Here is a 23037-nt window from a genome sequence, read left to right as displayed (position 1 = left end):
TTTAATCATTTTACTTGTGCTCTGTGCTTCTCAAACACAAGAAGGCTGCATGATCACTTGCTGCAGTCTATTAAAGCACCAACAAAGAGACTTTCAATAGAAAGTTCGTTTAACTAACAAAGAGGGGCATCTCTCCAGAGCTAAGAGACCCCGGAATTAAGCAGTGAACACAGTTCTACAGTTCCACTATTGTCCCGGAAAAGCCACTTAAAAAGTTTCTCTTGTTTGGGACCATGGGCTCTGTATGGTGGACAGTCCTACCAACAAAGGTAGGAATGGGCCCCCCACGAGTGGCTCTCCAGCACGGCCATGTACCCAGAGGCACACGGACCTAATGAGATACGCTACTGAATGAGATACCAACTGAACTCAGCAAGCCCACAAGCCTTAGCTTCTGCATGCAACAAACTTCTCTGATGGGCTAATGGTCATTTCAAACCATAACCCCAATGCACACTAGGTTAGGACCGATTTTCCTGTTCTATGACAAATTCGGAGGAATACAATTTTAATCAGAAAAATAAGAAAGAAAATAAGAGGAAGGGGAAAGAGAACTGAAGAAACCTGCAGTCTGGTTGCAAGCCCATAAGCCTGCAGTTAATGAGGGATAAGCACTCCCCCCATTTTCTTTTTTCGGATGGAGTTGGGAGAGTGGTGCATCCAAGAGTGCTCTCCACTAATTTCTGGCTCTGACCTCAGGGATCACTCTTGGTGTGGTTGGGGGATCGGGGGATCTCAGGTGACGCCCGGATCAAACTCAGGCCAGCAGCTTGTAAGGCCAAGTACCTTACATGCTGTACCATCGCTCCTGAACATTTATTCTTCCCTACTCTTGAAAACCTAGTCAGGTGACAACAAAGATCCCAAATCTCACCCCGGGTGCAGTTACTGACTGTCCCTTTACTGGCTGCGGCTCTACTCACCACCACAGACTTCCTCTGGAAGTTGATGTTGTTGATGCAAACGACCTGGTGGGTTGTACATGGAAAGAGACGGAGAGGAGAACATCGATTACTCAACCGAAACACAATCCAAGGCACCGACGAAGGCTGCGTGCCCAAATCTATGTCAAGTTCCGCTGCAAACCCTCTTTCTTTTTTTTTTTTTAAATGGACTTCCCTAGAACTTCTTTTTTTTTTAATTGGCGATAGCACACTCTCCTTGTGCGAATAGTGGCATCCACAATTCCGAGACCTTCTGGTAAGGTGCTTATAGTGGAGGCCAAAATGCAAACCCTTTTACTTAAGTGGGGTGGTGTGGGGGGCGGGGGGGGGGAGAACTGGACTGTCGACAACTTTGCAGACACCCCGGAAAGGTTTCTCTGAACAACGCAACAGCCTCGGAACTTCAAGAAAATGCCCAACAATCTGCCTGGGGGGGGGGGGGGGGGGGGGGGGCAATTCGATCTAGTGAAAAGTACTGTGGCTCTATAACTCTTCCCTCCATCCTCTCAGGCTCCCGATTCGGGATCTATCGCCCACGCAGGTGCCTCTGGTGGCAGCAGCCGCGTGGGGCTCCAGCGATCACAGAAGAGCACGGCAGAAAACTCAAACCAGCACAGGCCTCCCGGGAGAGGAAAAATACTTATAATTTATACGGCCGGGGGCTTTCGAAGCCCTTGTCTCCCTTCTTCCTGTTCATTCTGGCGGACTCAATCCCCGTCGGCGGCATGAAGCGCTGCGGCGGGGTTGGGCTCCGGGGTTCCCAGGACCATGCCCGGTCCCGGCACCTCTCTCCGCGCTGCCCCCCGGGCCCCGGGCTCTCGGCGACCCGCCCGATCGGCCGCCGCCTTCGCCCCGAACTCGTGCGTGGGGGGTTTGGCGCCCCTGAGCCGCCTCCGCCCGGCTCCTACTGCGGGGATGCTCCGCTCCGCAACTGATCAAAAGAAACTGTCGGACGACATCTTGCCGTCACCTCTGACCTCCGACGTCACCGGAAGCGGGGCGGTGCCGGAAGCGACGTGCTGCGGGCGTGCACCCGGCGATTTTTTTTTTTTTTTGGTTTTGCAGCTACGCCGAGTACTGTGGGTCGGGGGACAGTTGTTAAGCATTTAAGAGCGTGGCTACAGCTCTTTAGTGGCAGGAGAGGGGGAAGCAGCAGGAAGATTTATTCAATTTTAGGGCTAGGTGCTCTGCAAGCACACGTGAGTGTGAAAACCCGGTTTGGGGAGAGCCAGGGGCTGGGGCTGATAATTGGGACGCCTGCAATTGGGAGCCCTTTGCTGGGAGGTCAGACTCCAGATGGACTTATCCTCTGCTGGCGGAGCCACTGCTGGCCTTAATATTTTTTTAATTCTATCACTTTTAGCTTGGGGACAATATAAGGATGTGTTCAGGATCTACGCCCAGCCGGCTGTTTCAGAATCATGATGCATTGAAAATAGAAGTAAATCACACACACACACACACAAAAGAAATCACAATCAGACCACAATCATGGTCTGATTTCGGGGTGTAAACTCTAATAAATGATGCATCTTTTGTCGAAACAATGAATCTAATCAAAGTAAATAGAGTGTTAACTAGAATTCATCTGCCTCACAGGCATTGGGAGGGTTGGGAGGGGGGTTATATTGGGGTTCTTGGTGGTGAAAACTAAGTACTGGTGAAGGGAAATGTGTTTGATTGCATGACCGAGACTTAAACGTGAAAGCTTTGTAACTTTTCCCACAGTGATTCAATAAAAAAATAAATAAATCACAAACAGAAATATGGAAATAAACACTTGAAAAAAACAAAAAAGAATTTCCAGAATGAATGTTTCTAATCTCTGAAAATTAAGGTAGATACAGATGGCCAAAAACAATTTACTTGGAGAGGGGGCAGGGCTTCAGGGGTGCTGGACTTTGGTGGAGGAAAGTGAGAACTTCAGTGGAGAGCGGGTGGGGTGGATCTGTGCATGCATGAAAGTATCATTAATGGTACTGAAAATCACAGTACCTCAATTAAAATAGGAGGCAGGAATAAATTAAGAAAAAAAAAATTCCAAAGCTGGAAAGAGTCCTGGGTTAAATCACTTTTCTGGTATGCAGTGGATTTGGGTTCAACTCCAGTGCCACCAGGAATAAGGTAAATAAATAATCTAGGTGCCCAGATAGTAGATTAGTGTTAGTTTTGCAAGCAGCCCACAGGGTAGGGTTCCTAGCACCTACATCCCTGCACGGAAGGGTGTGGTCCAAATCCCTGCCCCCTCTCCCAATAAAAAGTCCACAGACGCCCGAAAATTTTATTGCAAGCTGGGAAAATATTTACAAGCCACCGGATTAACATTTCATGTGCTTGAGAATAGGCACTGCAGTCGATTTCAGTAGCAGTTAAATTTTATTCTTTTGTTGCTGTTGCTATTGTTATTTGTATTTATTTATTTTTTAAATTTTTATTAGTGAAACACCATGAGGTACAGCAGTTAAATTTTAATGGTGAATCATCCATTAACAGTTTGTTAAGTCTTGGACCAGTTTTAACTTAGATCTACCTAAGTAGTAAAGTTAAAACTTTTGGTAACAAGTTCATTACTAAATTAAATTTAATCTGAACTCTGCCCTGGATAATAAATTAGAAAAAGCAACGCTATAAAGGAACTTTATGAAGCATTCCAACACTAATTAGAACTACTTGTTTTCTAGTATGTGTTACCTGTGTGAGTGTTCTCCTTTATAAGGTAATAAACTGCACTATTAATATTCTTCACAAAGGATTGCTCACCAAATCCATTTCATCCCAAAGTGGGTATCTGCGCTAATCAGGGGATATGGGAGTACTGAGCTGATGTCATGGGGACAACTAATTTAGATAATTATCACTAGATGATACCAAGTGTTTTGGTGAAGTATTGCAGGTAGAGGGGAAGCCAATTGAAAAATTATAGATGAATAAATAACTTTTTTTTTAAAAAACAAACTAGTTCTCTTAATACCCTTGAATTTTCTAATGAATAGAATATCAAATCCTGATTAAAGACATATAATTAAAATTTGTACAACAAACAGGTAAAGGTTTTCTATAAATATGTAGAAACAAAGATATACTAAACATAGGAAATAACACTGTCATTTGTCCTTGCTTATACTGTGCACATAATATAAACAACCTGAAAAGCATAAAAATATCCTGCTATGGTTAAGAAAAAAGAAGGGTGGCATTTCAAAATGCTTACGAGAAAAATGCTTCAAAATACCGGACTTTTAAAGCTTGTGATACACGTAAAAAAAATAATTTTCTCATAACGAGCAATTTTATAAAGCAATAATAGTCCCAAAAAACGTGTTCTTTTAAGATATGGGTCTTCTTGAATTATAAACTTTGATACCATTTTGCATCGAAGATCGAGAATATTTAGTAAGTAATGTGCCTATGGTTTGCTTCTCCCCACACAAATCTCTGTAGGAATAAAAAGAATTAAACAATGAGTGGCATGAATATTTTAAGGAACCTAACAATATTCACAGTATGCTATTTCTCCCATTAATCCATCTTTCCAACAAAAGTATAGGACAGAGCTTACTTGAACTTAATCCTTTTGAGGGGGAGTAGGGAGGGGCACATTTGGGAGTGCTCAAGGGGTACTCCAGGGCCCTGTACTCAGAGGTTGTTCCCAGATATACTAAGGGGATCATGCAGTGCTAGAGATTAAACCCAGTCCACCTAATGCAAAGCAATCAGTCAGTCCACTGCTCTCTTTTCAGCCTCAAATACTTTTTTCTTATTTTTTTTTTGGGGGGGGGGCGGGGGTACTGCCACATCCAGCAGTGCTCTGGGCTTACTCCTGGCTCTGCACTCAGGGATCACTCCTGGTCTGGAAGTATTCAGAAGACCCTATGTGGTGCCAGGTATTGAGTCCTGGTTAGCCGCATGCAAGGCAGGCATCCTCCCCCATTGCTCTATTCCCAGTTCTTAATTACATTTTAACTGAACTAAATGCATTACATCTATAATTTTATCTCACCTAATCTTCCCAATAAGTTTAGTGCTATTGTCTTATTTAATAGCATATTTGATCTGAGGAAACTGAGCTCAGACAATTAGTACAGTCATATAGCCTGGCATCTTATTATCTAGTTCTTACTCTGGAGAACCTGGCAGGCTACCAAAAGTATCCTGCCCACACATCAGAGTCTGGCAAACTCTCTGTGGCGTATTCAATATGCCAAGAACCAGTAACAATCATGGGTCTCATTCTCCTGACCCTGAAAGAGCCCCAAATGTGGCACTTTTTAAAATCTCAGGGCTAAGACGAAGGAGATGTTACTGGGGCCTGCTCGAGGCAATCGATGAACAACAGGATGACAGTGATACAGTGATAGCCAGGCCTATATGCTTCAACCTTGGTGATTCTTCCATGCCATCACTCAGTTTCTAAATTGCAAATACAAGGAATGTCATCAGAGTAGGGAGAAGTCTCAGAGAAACTGTTTTCTAGATTACTTGTGAGCTTGTGAGGTTCCCTGAATTTCAGCATATTTTGTATCCCCAAAAAGAGAAAGTCAGATTATATACAAGAGGCTGAGGGAGGAGCAATGGACTCTGATTTAATTCTGATTAAATGGGAAGCCATTAGCAGTGGCTTTTGATGAGCAGAAAGGCATAAGATGATCAAAGCTCTGACAACGGGGGAATTGGGTTGACAGTTATGAAAGCTGGGTGACCAGGAGAGTTTATTATTATATTGTTACTTTTGGGCTGGAGCGATAGCACAGCGGTAGGGCATTTGCCTTGCACGCAGCCAACATGGCGTGACCCGAGTTCGATTCCTCCGCCCCTCTCGGAGAGCCCGGCAAGCTACGGAGTGTATCTCTCCTGCAGGGCAGAGCCTGGCAAGCTACCCGTGATGTATTCAATATACCAAACACAGTAACAACAAAGTCTCCAATGGAGACTTTACTCGTGATACATTGTTACTTTTGAGTATTTAAATTTTCTCTGAAATAATATTTAAAAGAGGGAAACAATGGGCCCAGAGAGACAGTACAGCAGTAAGGCACTTGCCTTGCAGCAGATCCAAGCTTAGTCCCCAGCACCCCATCTAGTCCCCAAAGTCTCACCAGGAATGACCCCTGTACACAGAACCAGGAGTAAGCCCTGAGCACAGCTGGGTGTAGTTCAAACAAAACAAAAAATTTTAATTGAAAAATAAATCAAAGGGGGGTAAAAGAAAATAAGGCAGAAATAGGAGAAAAAACTATAGGGGATCTGTTTACATTTGAATGAGGGGAGGAATACAAGTGTAATTCTAGACCTTTTGCTTTAGTAACAAGATTAATGGCAGCTCTCTTTACTGAGGTGAGAAAGATGAAGCAGACAGAGAACCAGTGGTTTTGGTATGAGCATCTCATGGGGAAAGCCAATGGGAAAGGTTGTAGGATAACAGTGGGTTTGTCCTTTCAGCCTTGTCGCAGGGAACTTAGTTTACCCAAAGCAATGTCCTTTCTGTATGGACACAGGAAGACAATAATATTATGCTTTGTAACTTAGGAGTTGATTGATTCCAATAATATTTGCTCCTGGGCATCTGCTCTCTCGACTCAGTTGTCCTTAGCTCCTAGCACCCCAAAAGCAGGGTCACAACGAGAGACTAAATGGACCCGGGCAAGCTGTGAGCTACCCTGACATCGAAATGGGCCAGGCCAAAGCGCCACAAGACTCAACTATAAGTTGAGAACATGATCATAGACAAATGCTGTCATGATCCAAAAGTAACGATGAGACTAGGACCCTGCTGGGGTTAGGAAGACTAATCTGACCTAAGGACCGTGGTCTGGAATATATAGTAAGACGTCCTCATGAAGAACCAAACTTTTAAGTTGATATATCTCTTACTGTGCTCATAAAGAATGACACTGCTAGAAATATTAGAAGTAGATTTACTACAACTATTTAAGTGGATTACTAGCTGAGGAAAGAAGAAAGTGACACACCCTGAATGGGATCCTGCCCTTAAACAGATCTCCTAGTAATCCAGAGTAATCTCTTTAGATGAGATTTTATCCTTGAGTTAATCTCCTGGAGGAGTGGTCTTACACTTCTTTGCTGATTTGTTAATGTTCAACCCTCCTTTGTTTCACCACTCTATGTGATTGCTATATAAACTAAGACTATAGGAGCGGAGCGGGGCAGAGTCAGAATCCAGAGTGAAGGGCTCCATAGAGAGAGATCGAAGAGACCAGAGAAGAGACTACAGAGACAGAGTCAGAAATAGACAGAAGAGAGCACAGCAGCACGCACAGAAGCAAAGCACAAAGGAGGAGCCATCCCAGTCCGGTCCATACACAGAGGCTCGAGAGCACCAAATGCGGGCAGCGAGAGAGAGCTGCTCAGAGAGCCCGCCAACAACACATCATCATCTTTGCATCCCTCCCCCGACTGCGTAAGATATTTGTTTTACAAAAGGTCAAGTCTGAAGATTAAAGTATTAAGGTGCTAGCACCAGAGCAATAGTACAATGGGTAGGGCATTTGCCTTGCACATGGCCAGCCTGGGTTAGATCCCCATCAACCTATATGGTACCTCAACCCATATGGTACCTCAAGCACCACCAGGAGTGATTCTTGAGTGTAGAGACAAAAATAAAACAAAAAATAGGTAGTCACAGAACTTAAATCTAGGCCTAATGCAAGCATCTAGAGTCTGCTGTGTCAAACAGTGGCAGTGAAGGTCAGAGATGCTGCCAGGGCTAGAGCAATAGCATAGCGGGTAGGGCGTTTGTCCTGCATGAGGTCGACCAGGGTTCAATTCCCAGCATCCCATGTGGTCCCCTGAGCACCGCCAGAAGTAATTCCTGAGTGCATAAACCAGAAGTAACCCCTGAGCATCATCAGGTGTGACCCCCCTCCCCCAAAAAAGATTAAAATGCTGCCTTGCAGCGGCCAACCCTAGTTTGATCCCGGGCACCTCATGGTCCCCTGAACACAAGAGCTAGGAGTAGACACCAAGCACCACCATGTATATGCCAAACCACCTCACTCCTGCACATGTGCACACATGTGGATGCACACACACACAAACACACACACACACTAGTGATAGTAAGAGACCAATCAATCAAAGACAGACAACTGACCGTGGAAGGTGGAAAGACAACCAGAATGTGAGCTGAACTGGTTGAGAACATGTGTTGCATTAAGGTGTGGGTTCAATCCCCTTCACACCTGATGCATGGTCATCTGAGCACCGCCTGGAGCAACTCCAGAGTACCGCATGTATGGACCCCAAACCTAAACAAATACTAATACTACTAAAAAAGAGAAAGATGTCATTTTGAGAAAAGCAGAAAGGATGGCCTCTGTGACAGAGAGCAGAGGGCATGGAACCAGCAGGCGGTTGTACTTTTACTTGCCCTGCTAAACATGATCCCTGAGCAAAGAGTCGGAAGAAAACTCTGAGTACAGACAGATGTGGTCTCATAAAGAAAAGGGACAAACAGGGCTGGAAAGATAGCATATCAGGTAAGACGCTGACCAGGTTAGATCCCTGGTATCCTAGATGGATGGTTCCTGAGCACCATAGGACTGATTCCTGAGCACAGGGCCAGGTGTGGCCCCAAAGCAAAACAAAACAAAAAGATGACACACAGCCCACTTCCAGAAACAGATGTGGAGAATGCTAGAGAAGAGAGATACCACTTGACAATGTTGAAGTGTAACTGAAGCTGTGACTTTAGGGAATATACCTGCCTACTTTTAAAAATTATGTTCGAATAATAAATCGAGAGTCCTCTATCACTCTTTATGAAAAGGACCATCTCTTCCAGTCCCCCAATACATTTTCATAGATTACTTACTGGATATATGGAGCAATATCTTCCTCCGTCCACTTCTCCCGTACAGAGAAGAGACTATTAAAACGCTCCTGATTACCCTCAGGTAAGTCATCTACTTTAAGCAAAAATATGATTTCTGGCCTGGAGTGTCTATCCACCAAGGCTAACCCCTACAAGAGAAGGAAAAGGACAGTTAAAATATTGGTTTCATGATCTCATGTCTAAAGACGACTCATTCTTTTACCGTTACGTGTCATGCACTTAGCCAGGGCATTTAAAATGTCAGCAATATTTTAAAGCTCACACAAACTTTTAATTGCAGAGACTTAGAATGTGCTTTTCCATAGCAAGAGCTCCTTTAAGCGATGACATTCGTTTTTACCATGACCCATTTATCAAGATGGTTTTTGAACTCATCTCTCTAGCTCTGTTTCCTTTGCTAATGCTGATCACATCTTCCTCTTTGAGTTTCTATTTCTGATGTGGCGGTCTTGAGGTCAAGAAGAAATGAATCTCTTCTGGAATTGATGCTGTAGTTTCCTGGCCCATTTGCTCCACTGTCACTATCTTGGAATATTAACATCAGTCTCAACAGGGCTAGAGAGATGCTTCAGCTGGTAGCAGATACCCAGGCTCAATCTTCAACACTGCATCTGGTCCTCTGTGCCCTACTAGGAGTGAGCCCTGAGCAAAAGCCAGAGTCATCATGAAGGATCAATGGGCTCAAGGGCTCTCAGTGAGGTGGTACATAAAGAATTAACAAGAATTCCTTTCAAAACGGGGGATTTTATAATATATAAAATTATACTGCAATAAATGTTGAGGTTTTCGAAGGATTTTGTGATGGATTGAATGAACAGTGCGTTCCTAACGAGTTGCCTGGAAAATTAATCAGTTCCAAACTCAGTTCCACTCGAAGTTTGAGTTCCCTGGTACTTAATGATAAACTGTTGTCATTACCTTAAGCTGATCAAGGTTGGTTACCATTCCTTCAGGAACACTCTGTTGCCACACCTCTTGAAACTCACTGAGGTTAAATTTCACTGCATTCTGCAGTAGCATTTGGGCTGTTGCTCTGCATATTTTGTCAGCACTCAGTTCAAAATAAACTTCACCTAAGAAAAAGGTAGCAGGTAGTTTCACATTATTGTCTTACAATTAAATATACTATTTACATTCCATTTTCCTTAAAACAATTGCACAGAATTTCACACAACTTACATCCCACAAAGCCATGGAGTACTTGTTCTGTTTTGTTTTGGGGTCATACCACCCATGGTGCTCAAGGGATACCCCTGGTTCTGTGGTGCTCAAGGGATACCCCTGGCTCTGTGCTCAGAGATCATTCCTGGCAGTGCTCAGGAAACCATATGTGATACCAGGGATCAAACTGGGGCAGGCCTGGTCAAGGTAATTCTCTCACCCTTGTACTATCTCTCTGGTCCCAACATCATGCAATTCTTTTAAATACAAACACACTTCAGAAAAGGGCATACAGTTTTCAATATACAGGAGCTAAAATATCTATCAGAATACTTTCCAAATCTTACCTTCTTCTATATATTTCTTTCCATAACATTTAAGGCAGTGTTCAATCATCTCCCTGAAAAATACAAGCCATGCATTTGAAAAGTTACCAACATTTTATGCATGCTATTTAAACCTGACTGCTAATCAGAAATTAGATATCAAGTTGAGTTTTTAACTTCTAAGTGATATGTTTGATAGTTATTTAAACTGGAAATTAAAAGATACTGGGGAATTACTATGTGCTTAAGTTTTCATGGGAATGTTTTGGATATACATTTATTTATTTTTAAAAATTACTTTTTTATAGTATTTTCATTGTAGGAAAAAGATGCTATATATTTATTCAACACAGTGAACAAAATTCCCAAGTTCTTTTTCATTGATTATACCTTTAGTGATATAAGATATCAGCATTTAAATAGTCTGTGCTTCTAGTAGCTGGAGAGAGAGAGAGAGAGAGAGAGAGAGAGAGAGAGAGAGAGAGAGAGAGAGAGAGAGCACAGGGTTTAAGACACTCCCCAAAGTAAATATGCATACAATCCCCTCAGCACCACCAGGGGTCACTTCTGAGCACAGAGGTGGGGTTAGACCCTGAGCACCAGCAGGTATGACCCAAATCCCACTTCCTCCTAAATCAACCCAATAGTCAGAGTGCTCTACCCCTTAAGGAAATCTGGAGGGACAAGTAATTAAAATGCTTACTCTGGCTCCAAAGGCCCAAGTTCCTGAAGGCACACATTCAAAGGAACTTTACTAAAAGACCAAGATTCAGAATCCACAAGTTGAGTCACATGATTCAGAAGCTTCATTTCATAATCAAATTCAAGAATCCTCCAGTAACCTACAAATCCCAAAAGTTATGCTTACCAAAAAACATTTTAAGCAAATTTATAAACTGATCAAGTAGCAGTATACTGCTTCTCACTGCCCAAATTAAAAAAAGAAAAAAGAAAAAAACCTTATTTTTTCAATAGCCTTCCTTTAATGCTTTTCTTTAATTCAAATGTGTTTTGCAGATGAGTAATTTTATATATTTGCAAATGCTCTAATACTTAATTATCTCACAGGAATCTTCTCATTTTAGGCGGAAACGTGGGAGCCTGAAGCTGGTAATATCATTTCACTGGAAATCAGACAGATGAGGTCATAGGTTCGATTTCCCTCACTGTTTATCTCTGTGTATAGCCCTGGTTATCTGTTATCATAACTCTTGCAGAGAGATTTCCAAATTCTTAAACCCCTCTTTAAGAAACAGTTGATTCAGGGGTACAAAGTGGATCAGTGGCAAAAGATTGAGCACCAAAATATTGTTCCTGGGGCTGAAGCGATAGTACAGTGGGTAGGGCGTTTGCCTTGCATGAGGCCGACTCGGGTTTGATTCCCAGCATCCCATACGATCCCCCCAGCACTGCCAGGAGTAATTCCTGAGTGCATGAACCAGGAGTAATCCCTGTGCATCGCTGGGTGTGACCCAAAAAAAAAGGACAAAAAAATTCCACAAAATATTGTTCCTTGTTACATAAAAAATTATGAAATGCTAGGGTGAAGGAGATGTCTGAAAGGGCTTGAGTGCACAAGGGCTTGGCATGCAGGAGTCCCAAGCTCCATCCCTACCTTCTCCCCCAACCATGAAATACCATTTTCTATTCGAAGATAGAACCACTATCCTTTGAGAAACAATCAAACACACATTCCAAAGGGAAAATGCTGTTGCTGTATTCTAGTAAAATAAAGGCAACTTTTTAAAAAAATGGAATGTGTCATGTGAAAATTACAAAGAAAGCTAGAAATCCATGCATCCCTCACCAAGATTTTTACCCATTCCTAAGCAGTAAGTGAATAATACAGAGGGATGTGTTAAAATCCATACTTGGAGTTTTCTTCTTTAAGGAGGGCTTAAATAACTCAACATATAGCCTAGAATAAGTCGGTTTAGTTCTTTTACTAATTATAAACAATGAAGAACATATTGATAACCAAAGACCTTTCTCTACCTGACATAATTCTTCTATTACCACGGGGCGGGGGGAGGGGAGACATTATGAGTAGGCACTAGTCACACATAAATCTCATGTACCCCAAATATGCAAACCTCATGTACCCCAAATATGCAAAAGGCAAAGATGTCCAAAAGCTTGTTTCTTTCTCTTTCATACAACCAATTCCATTATTATTAATAAAAAGAGTAAGGAATGCTTACCTTCAATCTCACAGGCATTTAGAACTTGTAATTGGGTCATGATTTCTTCTTCGCTTGCCTGAATTAGATCAAGCAAATCTTCTGTTGTATACTGAAACAACAACAATAACGAAATGGTTTAAGGCTACTTGCAGAAAAATATTTTTTTAATATTCTTTCTAAATGTTGAGAAATATAATACACAGGACAGATAAAAGCAGAATTTGTATACTGGCTCAGTTTCTTCTGTTAGTAGGTAATAATTTTACATGAAATCAATAGATATCCTAAAAGAAAAAACGTAGGGGAAATGTTTGTGATGCTGAAGTTGGCAATGATATCTTAGGCATGAACACCAAACCATAAATAACAAAGGAAAAATATATAAATTGGATATTAATTAAAATAAGAACTTTTGTCCTTGAAAACATAATCAACACAAAAGGGCAAATAATATATGATTCTCCTTTCATAAGGTATTTAAAGTAGTTGAATTCAGAGAGAGAAATTAAAAGTGTTTACCAAAGGCAGAGGAGATTAGATTAGGATTTTACAAGTAAGTGGTCATGATGGAGGAACAAAGTGAATATACTTAATGCCAAATAACTGTACATGGAAAATGATTAAGCTGATACGTTTTGCACCAGGGAGCCACATATTTGCAGACATAAGCCTAGGTTTGAGCCCTGGGTTTGATCTGTGGTACCACATGGTTCCCTCCCTCTACCCCACAAGAGCCACCATCTATGGCACCCACAAAAACATTTTTTTAAAAAAGAGGAATCAGTTTTACAAAAAGAACTTCCAATACAAATGTAACTTTTAGAAAATCAGTAGTGTTCTATCTTTTTGAATTACATTACAAACTTTTTTTTTAATCGGCCTGTAAATATTTCCATACTTCAGGAGTCAATCAATTCAGGTATTAGTCTATTTTTCATTTCTTTTCTCTTTTTTTTTTTTCACTTTATGGGTCACCCAGCAATGCTCAGAGGTATTCCTGGCTCTGCACTCAGGAATTACTCCGGGCAGTGCTCGGGGATCATATGGGATGCCAAGGATCAAACCAAGTTGGCCACATGCAAGGCAAACCCCCCACCTGTTGTATTATCACTCAGGCCCCTATTTTTCATTTTCATAATGCCTTCTCTTGGGGTACCTAATTATAATTTTTAAGAACATTTAACTTCTTAAAAAAACTATTATTTCATAGATAGAAACATGAGAAGCATCCAGTTATATAAACAGAATTATGAAATCTAGGATTTGTTTGTTTTTGGTTTTGAGGTCACACTGAGTGATGCTCAGGGGTTATTCCCAGCTCAGTGCTTGAAGAAGCATGTGGGGCCAGAGATCAAACCTGGGCCTTCTGCATGCAAAGCCTGTTCTCCAAAGGATTGAACTATTCTTTTTGGTCCCCAGGATTTGTTTTAAAATACTTCAGGTTAAGAGGCCGTAGGGCTGGAGGGAAGAAAGAATGAGAAGAATAGCAGGAATGAGACTAATAAATGTTCAACTGCACAATGATACACAGGAGTCATTACAAAGCACCCTCTTCTTTGGAGTACTGTCATTTCCTTCAGAGAAGCTTTAGAGTTTTCACAACCTAACCAAGAATGAACATTAGGTGCTTCTAATATTAATTCTATTTTTTATTCCGTATTTAAAAGTGAAACAAAGATTTACCTTAGAGCGATTTGACTCCTTTTCTTTTTGACTGTCCGGGCCTTCATAGGCATTTTCCATCAACAGTTTCTTTAGTTTCTTTAACCTAGGTCTACATCTTCTCAACTCCCAATAATTATTGGAAAAACCAAAGATCTGGAAATCACAGAGAGAGAATCTTCCTAATATCATTGTAAGAAAATCTATATAAAATTTCAACTGACCCATCCACAAGAAAAGGGACACAAGTTGTTTTTTTTTTGGGGGGGGGGGGTCACACCCGTCGATGCACAGGGGTTACTCCTGGCTTTGCACTCAAGAATTACTCCGGGCAGTGCTCAGGGGACCATATGGGATACTGGGAATCGAACTCGGGTCAGTCACATGTAAGGCAAACGCCCTACCCGCTGTGCTTTTGGTCCAACCCCGGACAAAAGTATTTCATAGAGTGATTCTATTGTGATTTGTCAGGAAGGCAGCCAGCCAGCATCTCAAGCAGACAGCTGAGTGTCTGCAGGAAACAATGTTCAAACCCCAGTGAAAAAGAGCCTGTCTACTCAGTGAGAACCAATAGCTGAGGTCCCTGGTCTCAAGTATACTCTGGATACTAGAATATCTCCAGAAGGAAGTTGAGGATGACTGTGTAAACTAGGCAGGAATAATTTTAAAAATATATTCAGGCTAAAAAAAAAAATCGAGACAGTCTCAGTCTCTAAATAATCATGGGAAAGGGTGAGAGATAGTCCAGGAGGAGGTAAGGCCTTGCATGGGCTGAGACTGCGACTCCACCGTATGCCACCAGGGGCCACTCCTGAGTACAGGGCTAAGAGGAGCCCCTGAGTACTGCCAAGGTCCCCCCAAAACACCAAAATAAATCAATAATAAAAGTATAGGGAAGGGAAGAGACCGTACCCTCATTCTGTGTGGTTTAGTCAAAATTAATCATTGGGGAGACAGAGTGATAGTACAGCAGGTGGGGTGTTTGCCTTGCACACAGCTGACCTGGGTCCCATCCTCAGCATCTCAGATGGTCCCCCAAGAACTGCCAGGAGTGATTCCTGAGTACAAAACAACACCTTCCTTCCCTCCCCCCCCCAAAAAAATATTCATCATTAGGGACCAGAAAGATAATTCAAAATACTGAGTACTAGCTGGTACAGGGTTCAATTCCAAACATAACTCGATCCCTGGGGCACTGCCAGGACTGAAGCCCAAGCACAAAGCAATGAACAGTCCCTGAACACTGCTGGGTGCGATTCCAAAACACAAACAAAAGCAAGCATCAGAGAGAGAGCATTCTATTCAATGCAACAACTTCCCATTCTTAAGAATCACACCTAGTTCCTTAATGGAACATGTGAAAGAGTGAGAGACCTCATCCAAAGAAATCCAGTCGGCAGAGGCCATTTGATAGAAAAATAGCTATCCAGTATAGGTAGGGAAAAATAGCCTAATGGTTCCGGGACTAGCAAGGTGACCAGCACTAGCACAGAGCTGGTGTCTGGTAAGTGTTCAGTGGAGAAAGTAAAAGGGCCCTGAGGATCATCGTTGCCTGCCTTCAAACTCTAAGATGGAAGTCAAAGGATGGCCAGAGCCCTGAAGGAACAGCAGTGAATCTAAAGCCCACAGAACTGTGCTTTAAAGACCAATCAAGAGGCGTGCTGAAAGTAGATAAAGGACCAAATGTGATAACCTCTTAGTATCTGTATTGCAGACCATGATGCCCCAACGTTGAGAGAGAGTATGGGAGAAGTTGTCTGCCATGGAGGCAGGGGGAGGGTTAGAAAGGGGGGTGGGGATACCGGAGACACTGGTGGTGGAAAATGTGCACTGGTGGAGGGATGGGTGTTTGATCATTGTATGACTGGAATTCAAACACGAAAGCTTGTAACTGTGTCTCAGTGATTTAATTTAAAAAAAAAAAAAGACCAATCCAGGTTGCTGACACTGTCCAGAGCTCACCAACTGGCCGCTTCCAACATACCAATGTAGGTGTGTTCATCAGTGCTTGAGAAAAGAGAGATTTAGGATAGCGTTTAAGTAAATTGCCAGATAGTGTTGGGGAAAACAATATCAGATGTGGCTCCAAAATCTAAAGTTTGAATTTTAGTTGGGGGAAAAAAGAAATCAGAAGTCGCGGCAATGCTGGATTTAGGCTGCACAGAGCAGGTGGTGCTCAGCCACTTGCTTGGCGCACATGGCTCTGCAATGGGCCAGAGGCTCTACCATTTCTTATTACTCCCGTGACACGCCCACTACCCTAATCCATGTCATCTGCTTGGCATATGTGCATCCCTTACCAGCAATGCGATGCATGCACAGTGCAATCACAGATGAAGCGGATCAGTAGGCTCCCTTAGGCTTAACTCAGAATTTCCATAGCAAGAACTCAAAGGATACATAGGTACTGTTAAATTAATGGGTACGTGGGGGCTGGAGCGATAGCACAGCGGGTAGGGTGTTTGCCTTGCACGCAGCCAACATGGCCCACCTGGGTTCAATTCCCAGCGTCCCATATGGTCCCCCGAGCACCGCCAGGAGTAGTTCCTGAGTGCATGAGCCAGGAGTAACCCCTGAGCATCGCCGGGTGTGACCCAAAAAGCAAAAAAAATAAATAAATAAAAATTAATTGGCACGTGATGAGAAAATAGTATCTTTACAAAGATAACATCTTCTGCTGAAAATATTTCTGGTTAATTAAACCAGAGACTAAAGAGTCCTATAAAAATTAAAATATTTATTGAAAATTTTTTTACCATTTTTTTTTTCTGCTACAGTACCATATGATTCACTAATATTTCTGGAGTATTTTTCTTGTTTTTGGCCTTTGGGGAAAGTGTGACATTGCTAAGGGATAATTAGCAGGGGTTGCTCCTGGTGGTTCCTAGGGACCCAGATGACAGCAGGGACAGTCTGTACCTCCTGCATGCAAAGCATGTCCTCCCCACACTGAGTTATCTTTTGGGCCACATGCTTTCTTGAGGGGATGCAGGGTGCTGGCTTTTGGTCACTGCTGGTGGTGCTTAGGACTTACTCCTTGCACTATGCTCATCTCATTCCTGCTTCTACTTCTGTGCTCAGGGATCACTCCTTTAAGTGTTTGGAGGACTATAGGGGCTGCTGGGGATAGAACCTGGGTTGGCTGAGTGCAAGGCAAGCACGTTACCCACTGTACAATCACTCCATCGGTCATGTCTCTTTTACTCTCTTTTTTCCTTCTTTCAATTCCACTTCTGTATATCATAAAAAGCATTAAGGGCAACAAAGTGAGTATTATATATGTAACTACCTGAAACAGAGACTTCTATTTGGTTACCTGCCATCAGCACTCTCTAAAATCCTTTAGAATTTGTTCTAGTTTTCACTGGCAATAAACCAATCTGACTGTAAACCTGAGAAACACATCTCCCTCAAACACTCAAATCTGTTCACATCTCCCTCAAACACTCAAATCTGTTCATCTCTCTACCACAGAAAGACCACCAAATGTGCCAATTACAATTTGGAGGTATCTCCTTTTAAAACATATTCATAGCAAAATGCCTTAAAAATAAATCTTTCAAGTTAGTCACGTAACAGCAAATAATTAAGCGAAGCCATGGAGTCAGAAAGATAATATAGCAGGTAAGGCTGCTTACTTATCTTACACACGGCTAACCCAGGCTTGATCTCTGGCACCTCAGATGGTCCCCTGAGCCCCACCAAGAGTGATCGCTGAGCACAGAGCCAGGAGTAAGCCCTGAGCACAGCCAGGTATGTGCCAAAAACAAAACAAACAAGTGAAGAACTGCCTCCTCCCAATTTGAGGGTGCGTGTGTTAATTTCTTTCACTCCAAGCCTCCCTCTTCCCTTTCACATCTCCTAAATAAAAACCTCCTGTTTTACTCGAAAAGAAAGAGAGAAAATGTTTGATTATGGCTTAAAAATCAAATTAGAGGCCAAAGAGAGAGAGAGAGAGAGAGAGAGAGAGAGAGAGAGAGAGAGAGAGAGCTATTATTATCACAATAATAGTTGGAAATGATCACTTTGGACAGGAACTGAGTGTTGAAAGTAGATAAAGGGATATACATGGTAACCTTTCAGTATCTGTATTGCAAACCATAATGTCCAAAAGGAAGGAGGGGTGAAGAGGGGAGAGGAGAGCGAGGGAGAGAGAAATGCCTGCCATAGAGGTGGGGGTAGGGGGAGCAGAGGCTAACTGGGGGACACTGGTGGTGGCAAATGTACACTGGGGACGGGCGTTATAACATTATATGACTGATACCCAATCGTGAACAACCTTGAAACTGTGTATCTCACTGTAATGCAGTTTAAAATACATATATATTTTTTAAAAAAATTAATGAAATGAGATAAAGTGGGTAAATCAGAAAAAAAATTAAATTAGGAATATGAAGTCAACGTCACAAGAATCCACATGAATGAAACATAAAGGTTTCTCAAGTCCCATTAGAGAAGTTTTTCAATTGTCCATGATATATACTCTAGGGAACTGTTTGTTTTGGTATGGGGGACACATAGGGCAGTGTTCAGGGCTGACTCGGGCAATGCTTGGGGGGGGGCCAGATGTGGGATCAGGAATCAATCCTGGCTCAGCCACACGCAAGGCAAGCACCCTACCCCCATACTACTTCTCTGGCCCCAAACCTGAAGTTCAGAGCTAAAGACAAGATTAGCACACGTATTGTTCTTCTCACAGTGAAGCAGCGCAGGACTCAGGATCGTACCTCAGCGTGAACAATGTCTCTGGGGGTGCTTTCCATCTTCAGCTGTTCAGGTGTTTTACAACCAGGAATGAAAAGCAACATGTTGGAAGTGTCTGCTATTTTCAAGTCATAGGTTTTGTCTTTACTGCACAAGACAGCCTGCTCGTCCTTATCCCCACGAATCACCAGACTGCAGGAAGGCGAGAAGAAAAAAAAAAAACCCACAAACATTATTAAGACTTAATTATTAATAAGATGTTTAATAATTTTATTAACCATTATTTATTTTAATACGCCTCAAGTAGAGCCCCGGCAACTGAAGACCTCCAGTTCCAGCGAAAGCCATGCTTAAGACCACTCTCCACACGTTCGGACGAGCCTCACGCATGAAGGAACCAGCAGAGGAACCCAGGCGTGCGGGACGCGGGGCGTAGATCTCCAAGTCTGCTCTGATTGGGACTGGACCTCCTCCACCCAGATCCCCCATCTTTCAGTAGGCAGACGTCACACCCACCAACTGCCCTCACGCCTGGCTGTCCTCACCGGGGCCCCTTGGAGGGGGGCGGGTTGAGTTTTCCTCCCCGTCCCAAGCAGAGTCCCTGCAGCCAAAGACCTCCAGAACCAGCCACAGCCATGCTGAGACCACTCTCCATATGCATGAAGGAACCCAGGCATGTGGGTCCCAGGGCTGAGATCTCCAAGCCTGCTCAGATTGGGACTGGGCCTCCTCCACCCAGATCCCCCATCTTCCAGTAGGTAGGCGTCACACCCACCAACTGTCCCCAGGGCCATGTAATCCCATCAGTGGCCAAGACCCAGAGACTATAAAACCCAGCTCCCGGAAGACATCTTATTATCTAGTTCTTATTCTGGAGAACCCGGCAGGCTACCGAAAGCATCCTGCCCACACGACAGAGTTTGGCAAACTCCCCGTAGTGTACTCGATATGCCAAAAACCAGTAACAATGATGGGTCTCATTCTCCTGACCCTGAGAGCGCCTTGAATATGGCACTTTCTAAAATCTCAAGGGCTAGGACAAAGGAGACGTTACTGGTGCCAGCTCGAGGAAATCGACGAACAACAGGATGATTGTGATTGTGATTGTGATTCATTGTAATTCTTCATTATAGTATTTATTATCAATTAATGCTTTACTGGTTGATGTTTATTATCATTTATTATTTTAATTATTAATCACCAATAACACCATTATTAACCAGGCTTACTGGCAGTCTTATTATGACTGTGATGGGCCTCTCTCAGCAGCTACAAAATCCTGACCTGGATGAAGTTGAAAGGCCTGAAACTGCCTGCCGCCAGCTCTCAGGCCCTGCACCGAGGGCTCGATGGGCAGAGTGCCAGCCTCAGGCACTGCAACCCAGGGCGTCAGATGAAAAAACAATTAGACATGGGTGAGCAAGACCCAAAGAGGCCAAGAGGCCAAATGCCAACACCTGGCGTCCATGCCGCCTGCAGGGAAGAGCACAAGGCAAAGAATCCAGATGTTTCCATTAAGATGTCATGATTTGGGGGGCCCAAGCGAGAGTACAGTGAGTAAAACACTTGCATAGCGCCCAGTCAACCCAAGTTCGATCCGTGGCAACCCATAGGGTCCCTTGAGCACCGACAGGAGTGATTCCTGAGCACAGAATGGGGAGTAAATCCTGAGCACCACAGAGCAGCCCCCCGCCCCCAAATAGAAAACAAGTCATGTTGTGGACAGAGAAATCAATACAGTGGAGAAAGTGTTTGTCTTGCACTCAGCCAATCCATGTTAGATCCTCTGTGATCGCCATACAGCCCCCCAGCCTCACCAGAAGTGACCCCTGGGCACAACAATAGGAGTAAACCCTGGGCATCCCCAGATATGGCCCAAACAAAACAAACAAAAAAGATGTCATGACTTAGAGGCCAGAGAGGGCGCTTGGCAGGTTAAACACAGGCTGTGCATGCAGGAAGCTCAGTTTGACCCCTAGCACTGCACATGACACCAGAGCACCACCAGGAGTGACCCCCAAAGTACAGGCCCAGGGATGATCCCTGAGCACTGCCAGCTATGGCCCTCTCCCAGTAAAAAAAAAAAAAAGTAAAAATTTTTCCTCCTGTTCCTTTAGAGATATTCTGTGACTAGTTTGCCCAGTGGACCGTAACACTCTGATGGGTAAAGCATGAAAGCTAAAAGACAAATCAAGGGGCTGAAGCGATAGCACAGCAGGTAGGGCGTTTTCCTTGCACACGGCCCACCCCGGTTCAATTCCCAGCAACTCATATGGTCCCCGAGCACCACTAGGAGTAATTCCTGAATAAATGAGCCAGGAGTAACCCCTGAGCATCACTGGATGTGACCCAAAAAGCGAAAAAGAAAAAAAAAGACAAATCAAGAGGTTCAGTTTAAAGGAACTTAGAAGAAACCAAAGACCTAATAAATAATAAGTGTTGGCTTGAAGGACCAGGGCCGAAGAGAATCAGGCCTCTAAGGCTTCATGTCCAGGAGATGCGGCCGCCAATCGAGACTGATGGTCTAGCTAGTCTCAGAGCAAGAGAGCAGGACTTTCCATTAGAAACAGCCGCAGATGCCGCCCGGGAGTGGTGGCAATCAAGTCTGTTTCCTGAACCGTTTCCAACTCACCAGAGTAGTATGACGGCCTTAAACGGATCCCCTCCAGTCCGGCCTGTAGTCTGAATAAAAGGCCAGAAACTCTCCCCAGCTCAGCTATCAACACTGCGTCTGAAGGTCAAGTGCGTCTCCGGGAACTGCATCACGACCAGAGTCCCCCACCTTCACTGAGGTCAGCGGGACCAGTTTCCCCCACCCCCACCCACCCCCACCTCGCCTAACCCCGGGAGAGTTGCAGGGTGCTGGGGGTCAGGTCAGCAACCCCCCCGCCCCCCATCCCTCTGGTTTAATGCATGCACCGTTCCGGCCGGCCCGGCTTCCCGATGCCCACGTTTCCCGGTCCATTCGCTGGGCAGCGGCGGCTCACCTGTGGCCGGCCTCCAGCTGCGGGCAGAGCGCGGGGTCCAGCTCCAGCAGGCAGAAGTCTCCGGCGTCCGCGCCGCGCGCGCTGGCCCCGAAGCGCAGGCAGTGCACGGGCCGCAGCAGCTCGGCCGCGTTCAGCTTGGCGATCTGCAGCGTGGCGTCCACCTCCTCCCGGGTCCTGCTGCTCGGCATCATCGCTCCGCCGGGCCTTCGGGGAAGCAATCCGGCTCGAGAACTCCAGGACCGAGCCCTGCCGGCCTCCGGGAGCCCCGGGAAACACACACACGGAGGCGGGGAGACTTTTGCAAAGCGCGCCCGGCGGCTCGGAGGCGTGTTTCCGGGGCGGGGCGCGCCCGGGGCAGAGCCCGGGAAAATGCACACGCTGCGTGCCCTATCCCGCTCTCCCGACGGCACCCTTCGTCCCAAGCTCGGTGGAGACCAGCTGCGACCCGCGGGTGCCACACAGCGCTGCCACCTACTTTCCCTCCCTCCACCCCTCCCCCACCGCCTGCTTCCAGCCTCTACCCCGAGGCCTCGATGAAAACAGCCCCGCCTTCTGCCTGTGGCGGGTTCTTTTCTTTCTTTCTCTCTTTCTCTCTTTCTCTCTTTCTCTCTTTCTTTCTTTCTTTCTCTCTTTCTTTCTTTCTTTCTTTCTTTCTATTATTTAAAAAATGTTTCTATTGAATCACCTTGAGACAGAGCATTAAAAAATTGTTCATGATTGGGACTCGGTCATACAGTGTTCCAACACCCATCCCTCCACCAGAGTAATTTCCCAGCACCAGTGTCCCCAGTTTCCCTCCCAAGACCCAGCCTGCCTCTATGGTAGGCATCTCTATTCTCTCTCTCTCTCTCTCTCTCTCTCTCTCTCTCTCTCTCTCTCTCTCTCTCTCTCTCTCTCTCTCCCCCACCCCCACCCCCGCAGGTTCTTTTGGTAAACCTATAATCCAACAAAATCCTTCACCTCCCCGCACGGTACACCCTTGTTTATTTTAATTATTTGCAAATAACGGTGCAACCTTTGGACGCACAGCCTGGAACTGGCAGCTTCCCAGTATTCTAACACCCAGATAGTGTTGCACATAACTGGACCCGAGCTTGGTCCTAGTGGACAGGACGTGGCACTTTGGGGGGGGGGGTACACCTGGCCCTGCACTGAGGAATCACTCCTAGCAGCACTGGGTGCCGGGATGAACCCAGCTCAGCCACCAAGGGAAGCGTC

General features: G+C 44.5%; 2 protein-coding genes across 3 annotated transcripts in view; both read right to left on the bottom strand.

Annotated features, from left to right (window-relative positions):
• Nucleotides 1-1790, bottom strand: part of TAF2 (TATA-box binding protein associated factor 2) — a 72061-nt gene extending 70271 nt beyond the window's left edge. For both annotated transcript variants that reach the window (XM_056110495.1, XM_056110496.1), the window contains exons 1-2: nt 1589-1790; nt 924-978 (exon numbers count right to left, since the gene is read on the bottom strand). In XM_056110495.1, the coding sequence (XP_055966470.1) occupies nt 924-978; nt 1589-1671 (138 nt within the window). In that variant the 5' untranslated portion in view covers nt 1672-1790. The remainder of the gene's footprint in view (nt 1-923; nt 979-1588) is intronic.
• A 1437-nt stretch (nt 1791-3227) lies between these two features.
• On the bottom strand, nt 3228-22081 carry DSCC1 (DNA replication and sister chromatid cohesion 1). Its single transcript, XM_056110543.1, has 9 exons — nt 21820-22081; nt 18856-19024; nt 14150-14284; nt 12485-12575; nt 10987-11125; nt 10305-10357; nt 9715-9869; nt 8776-8924; nt 3228-4379 (listed from the first exon to the last, which is right to left on the bottom strand). The coding sequence occupies exons 1-9, from the start codon at nt 22008-22010 to the stop codon at nt 4271-4273; spliced, it is 1191 nt and encodes a 396-aa protein (XP_055966518.1). The 5' UTR covers nt 22011-22081; the 3' UTR covers nt 3228-4270.
• Between the last annotated feature and the right edge of the window lie 956 nt (nt 22082-23037).

The sequence above is a fragment of the Sorex fumeus genome, unplaced genomic scaffold (assembly GCF_029834395.1).
Source record: "Sorex fumeus unplaced genomic scaffold, SorFum_2.1 ptg000002l, whole genome shotgun sequence".
In the NCBI taxonomy this organism is placed as follows: Eukaryota; Metazoa; Chordata; class Mammalia; order Eulipotyphla; family Soricidae; genus Sorex; species Sorex fumeus.
The sequence above is the reverse complement of the archived record's forward strand: the minus strand, read 5'-3'. Positions and strand labels throughout refer to the sequence as shown.

Bases quoted from the DNA above. Each gene is read 5' to 3' on its own strand.
- DSCC1 (XM_056110543.1), bottom strand. From the start codon at position 22,010: ATGATGCCGAGCAGCAGGACCCGGGAGGAGGTGGACGCCACGCTGCAG. The intron at 19,025-21,819 runs GTGAGCCGCCGC...GCCTTCCTGCAG, and splicing joins CAGCTGGAGGCCGGCCACAG to TCTGGTGATTCGTGGGGATA. The intron at 9,870-10,304 runs GTAAGATTTGGA...CCTTTTTCTTAG, and splicing joins AAAGAAATATATAGAAGAAG to GTGAAGTTTATTTTGAACTG.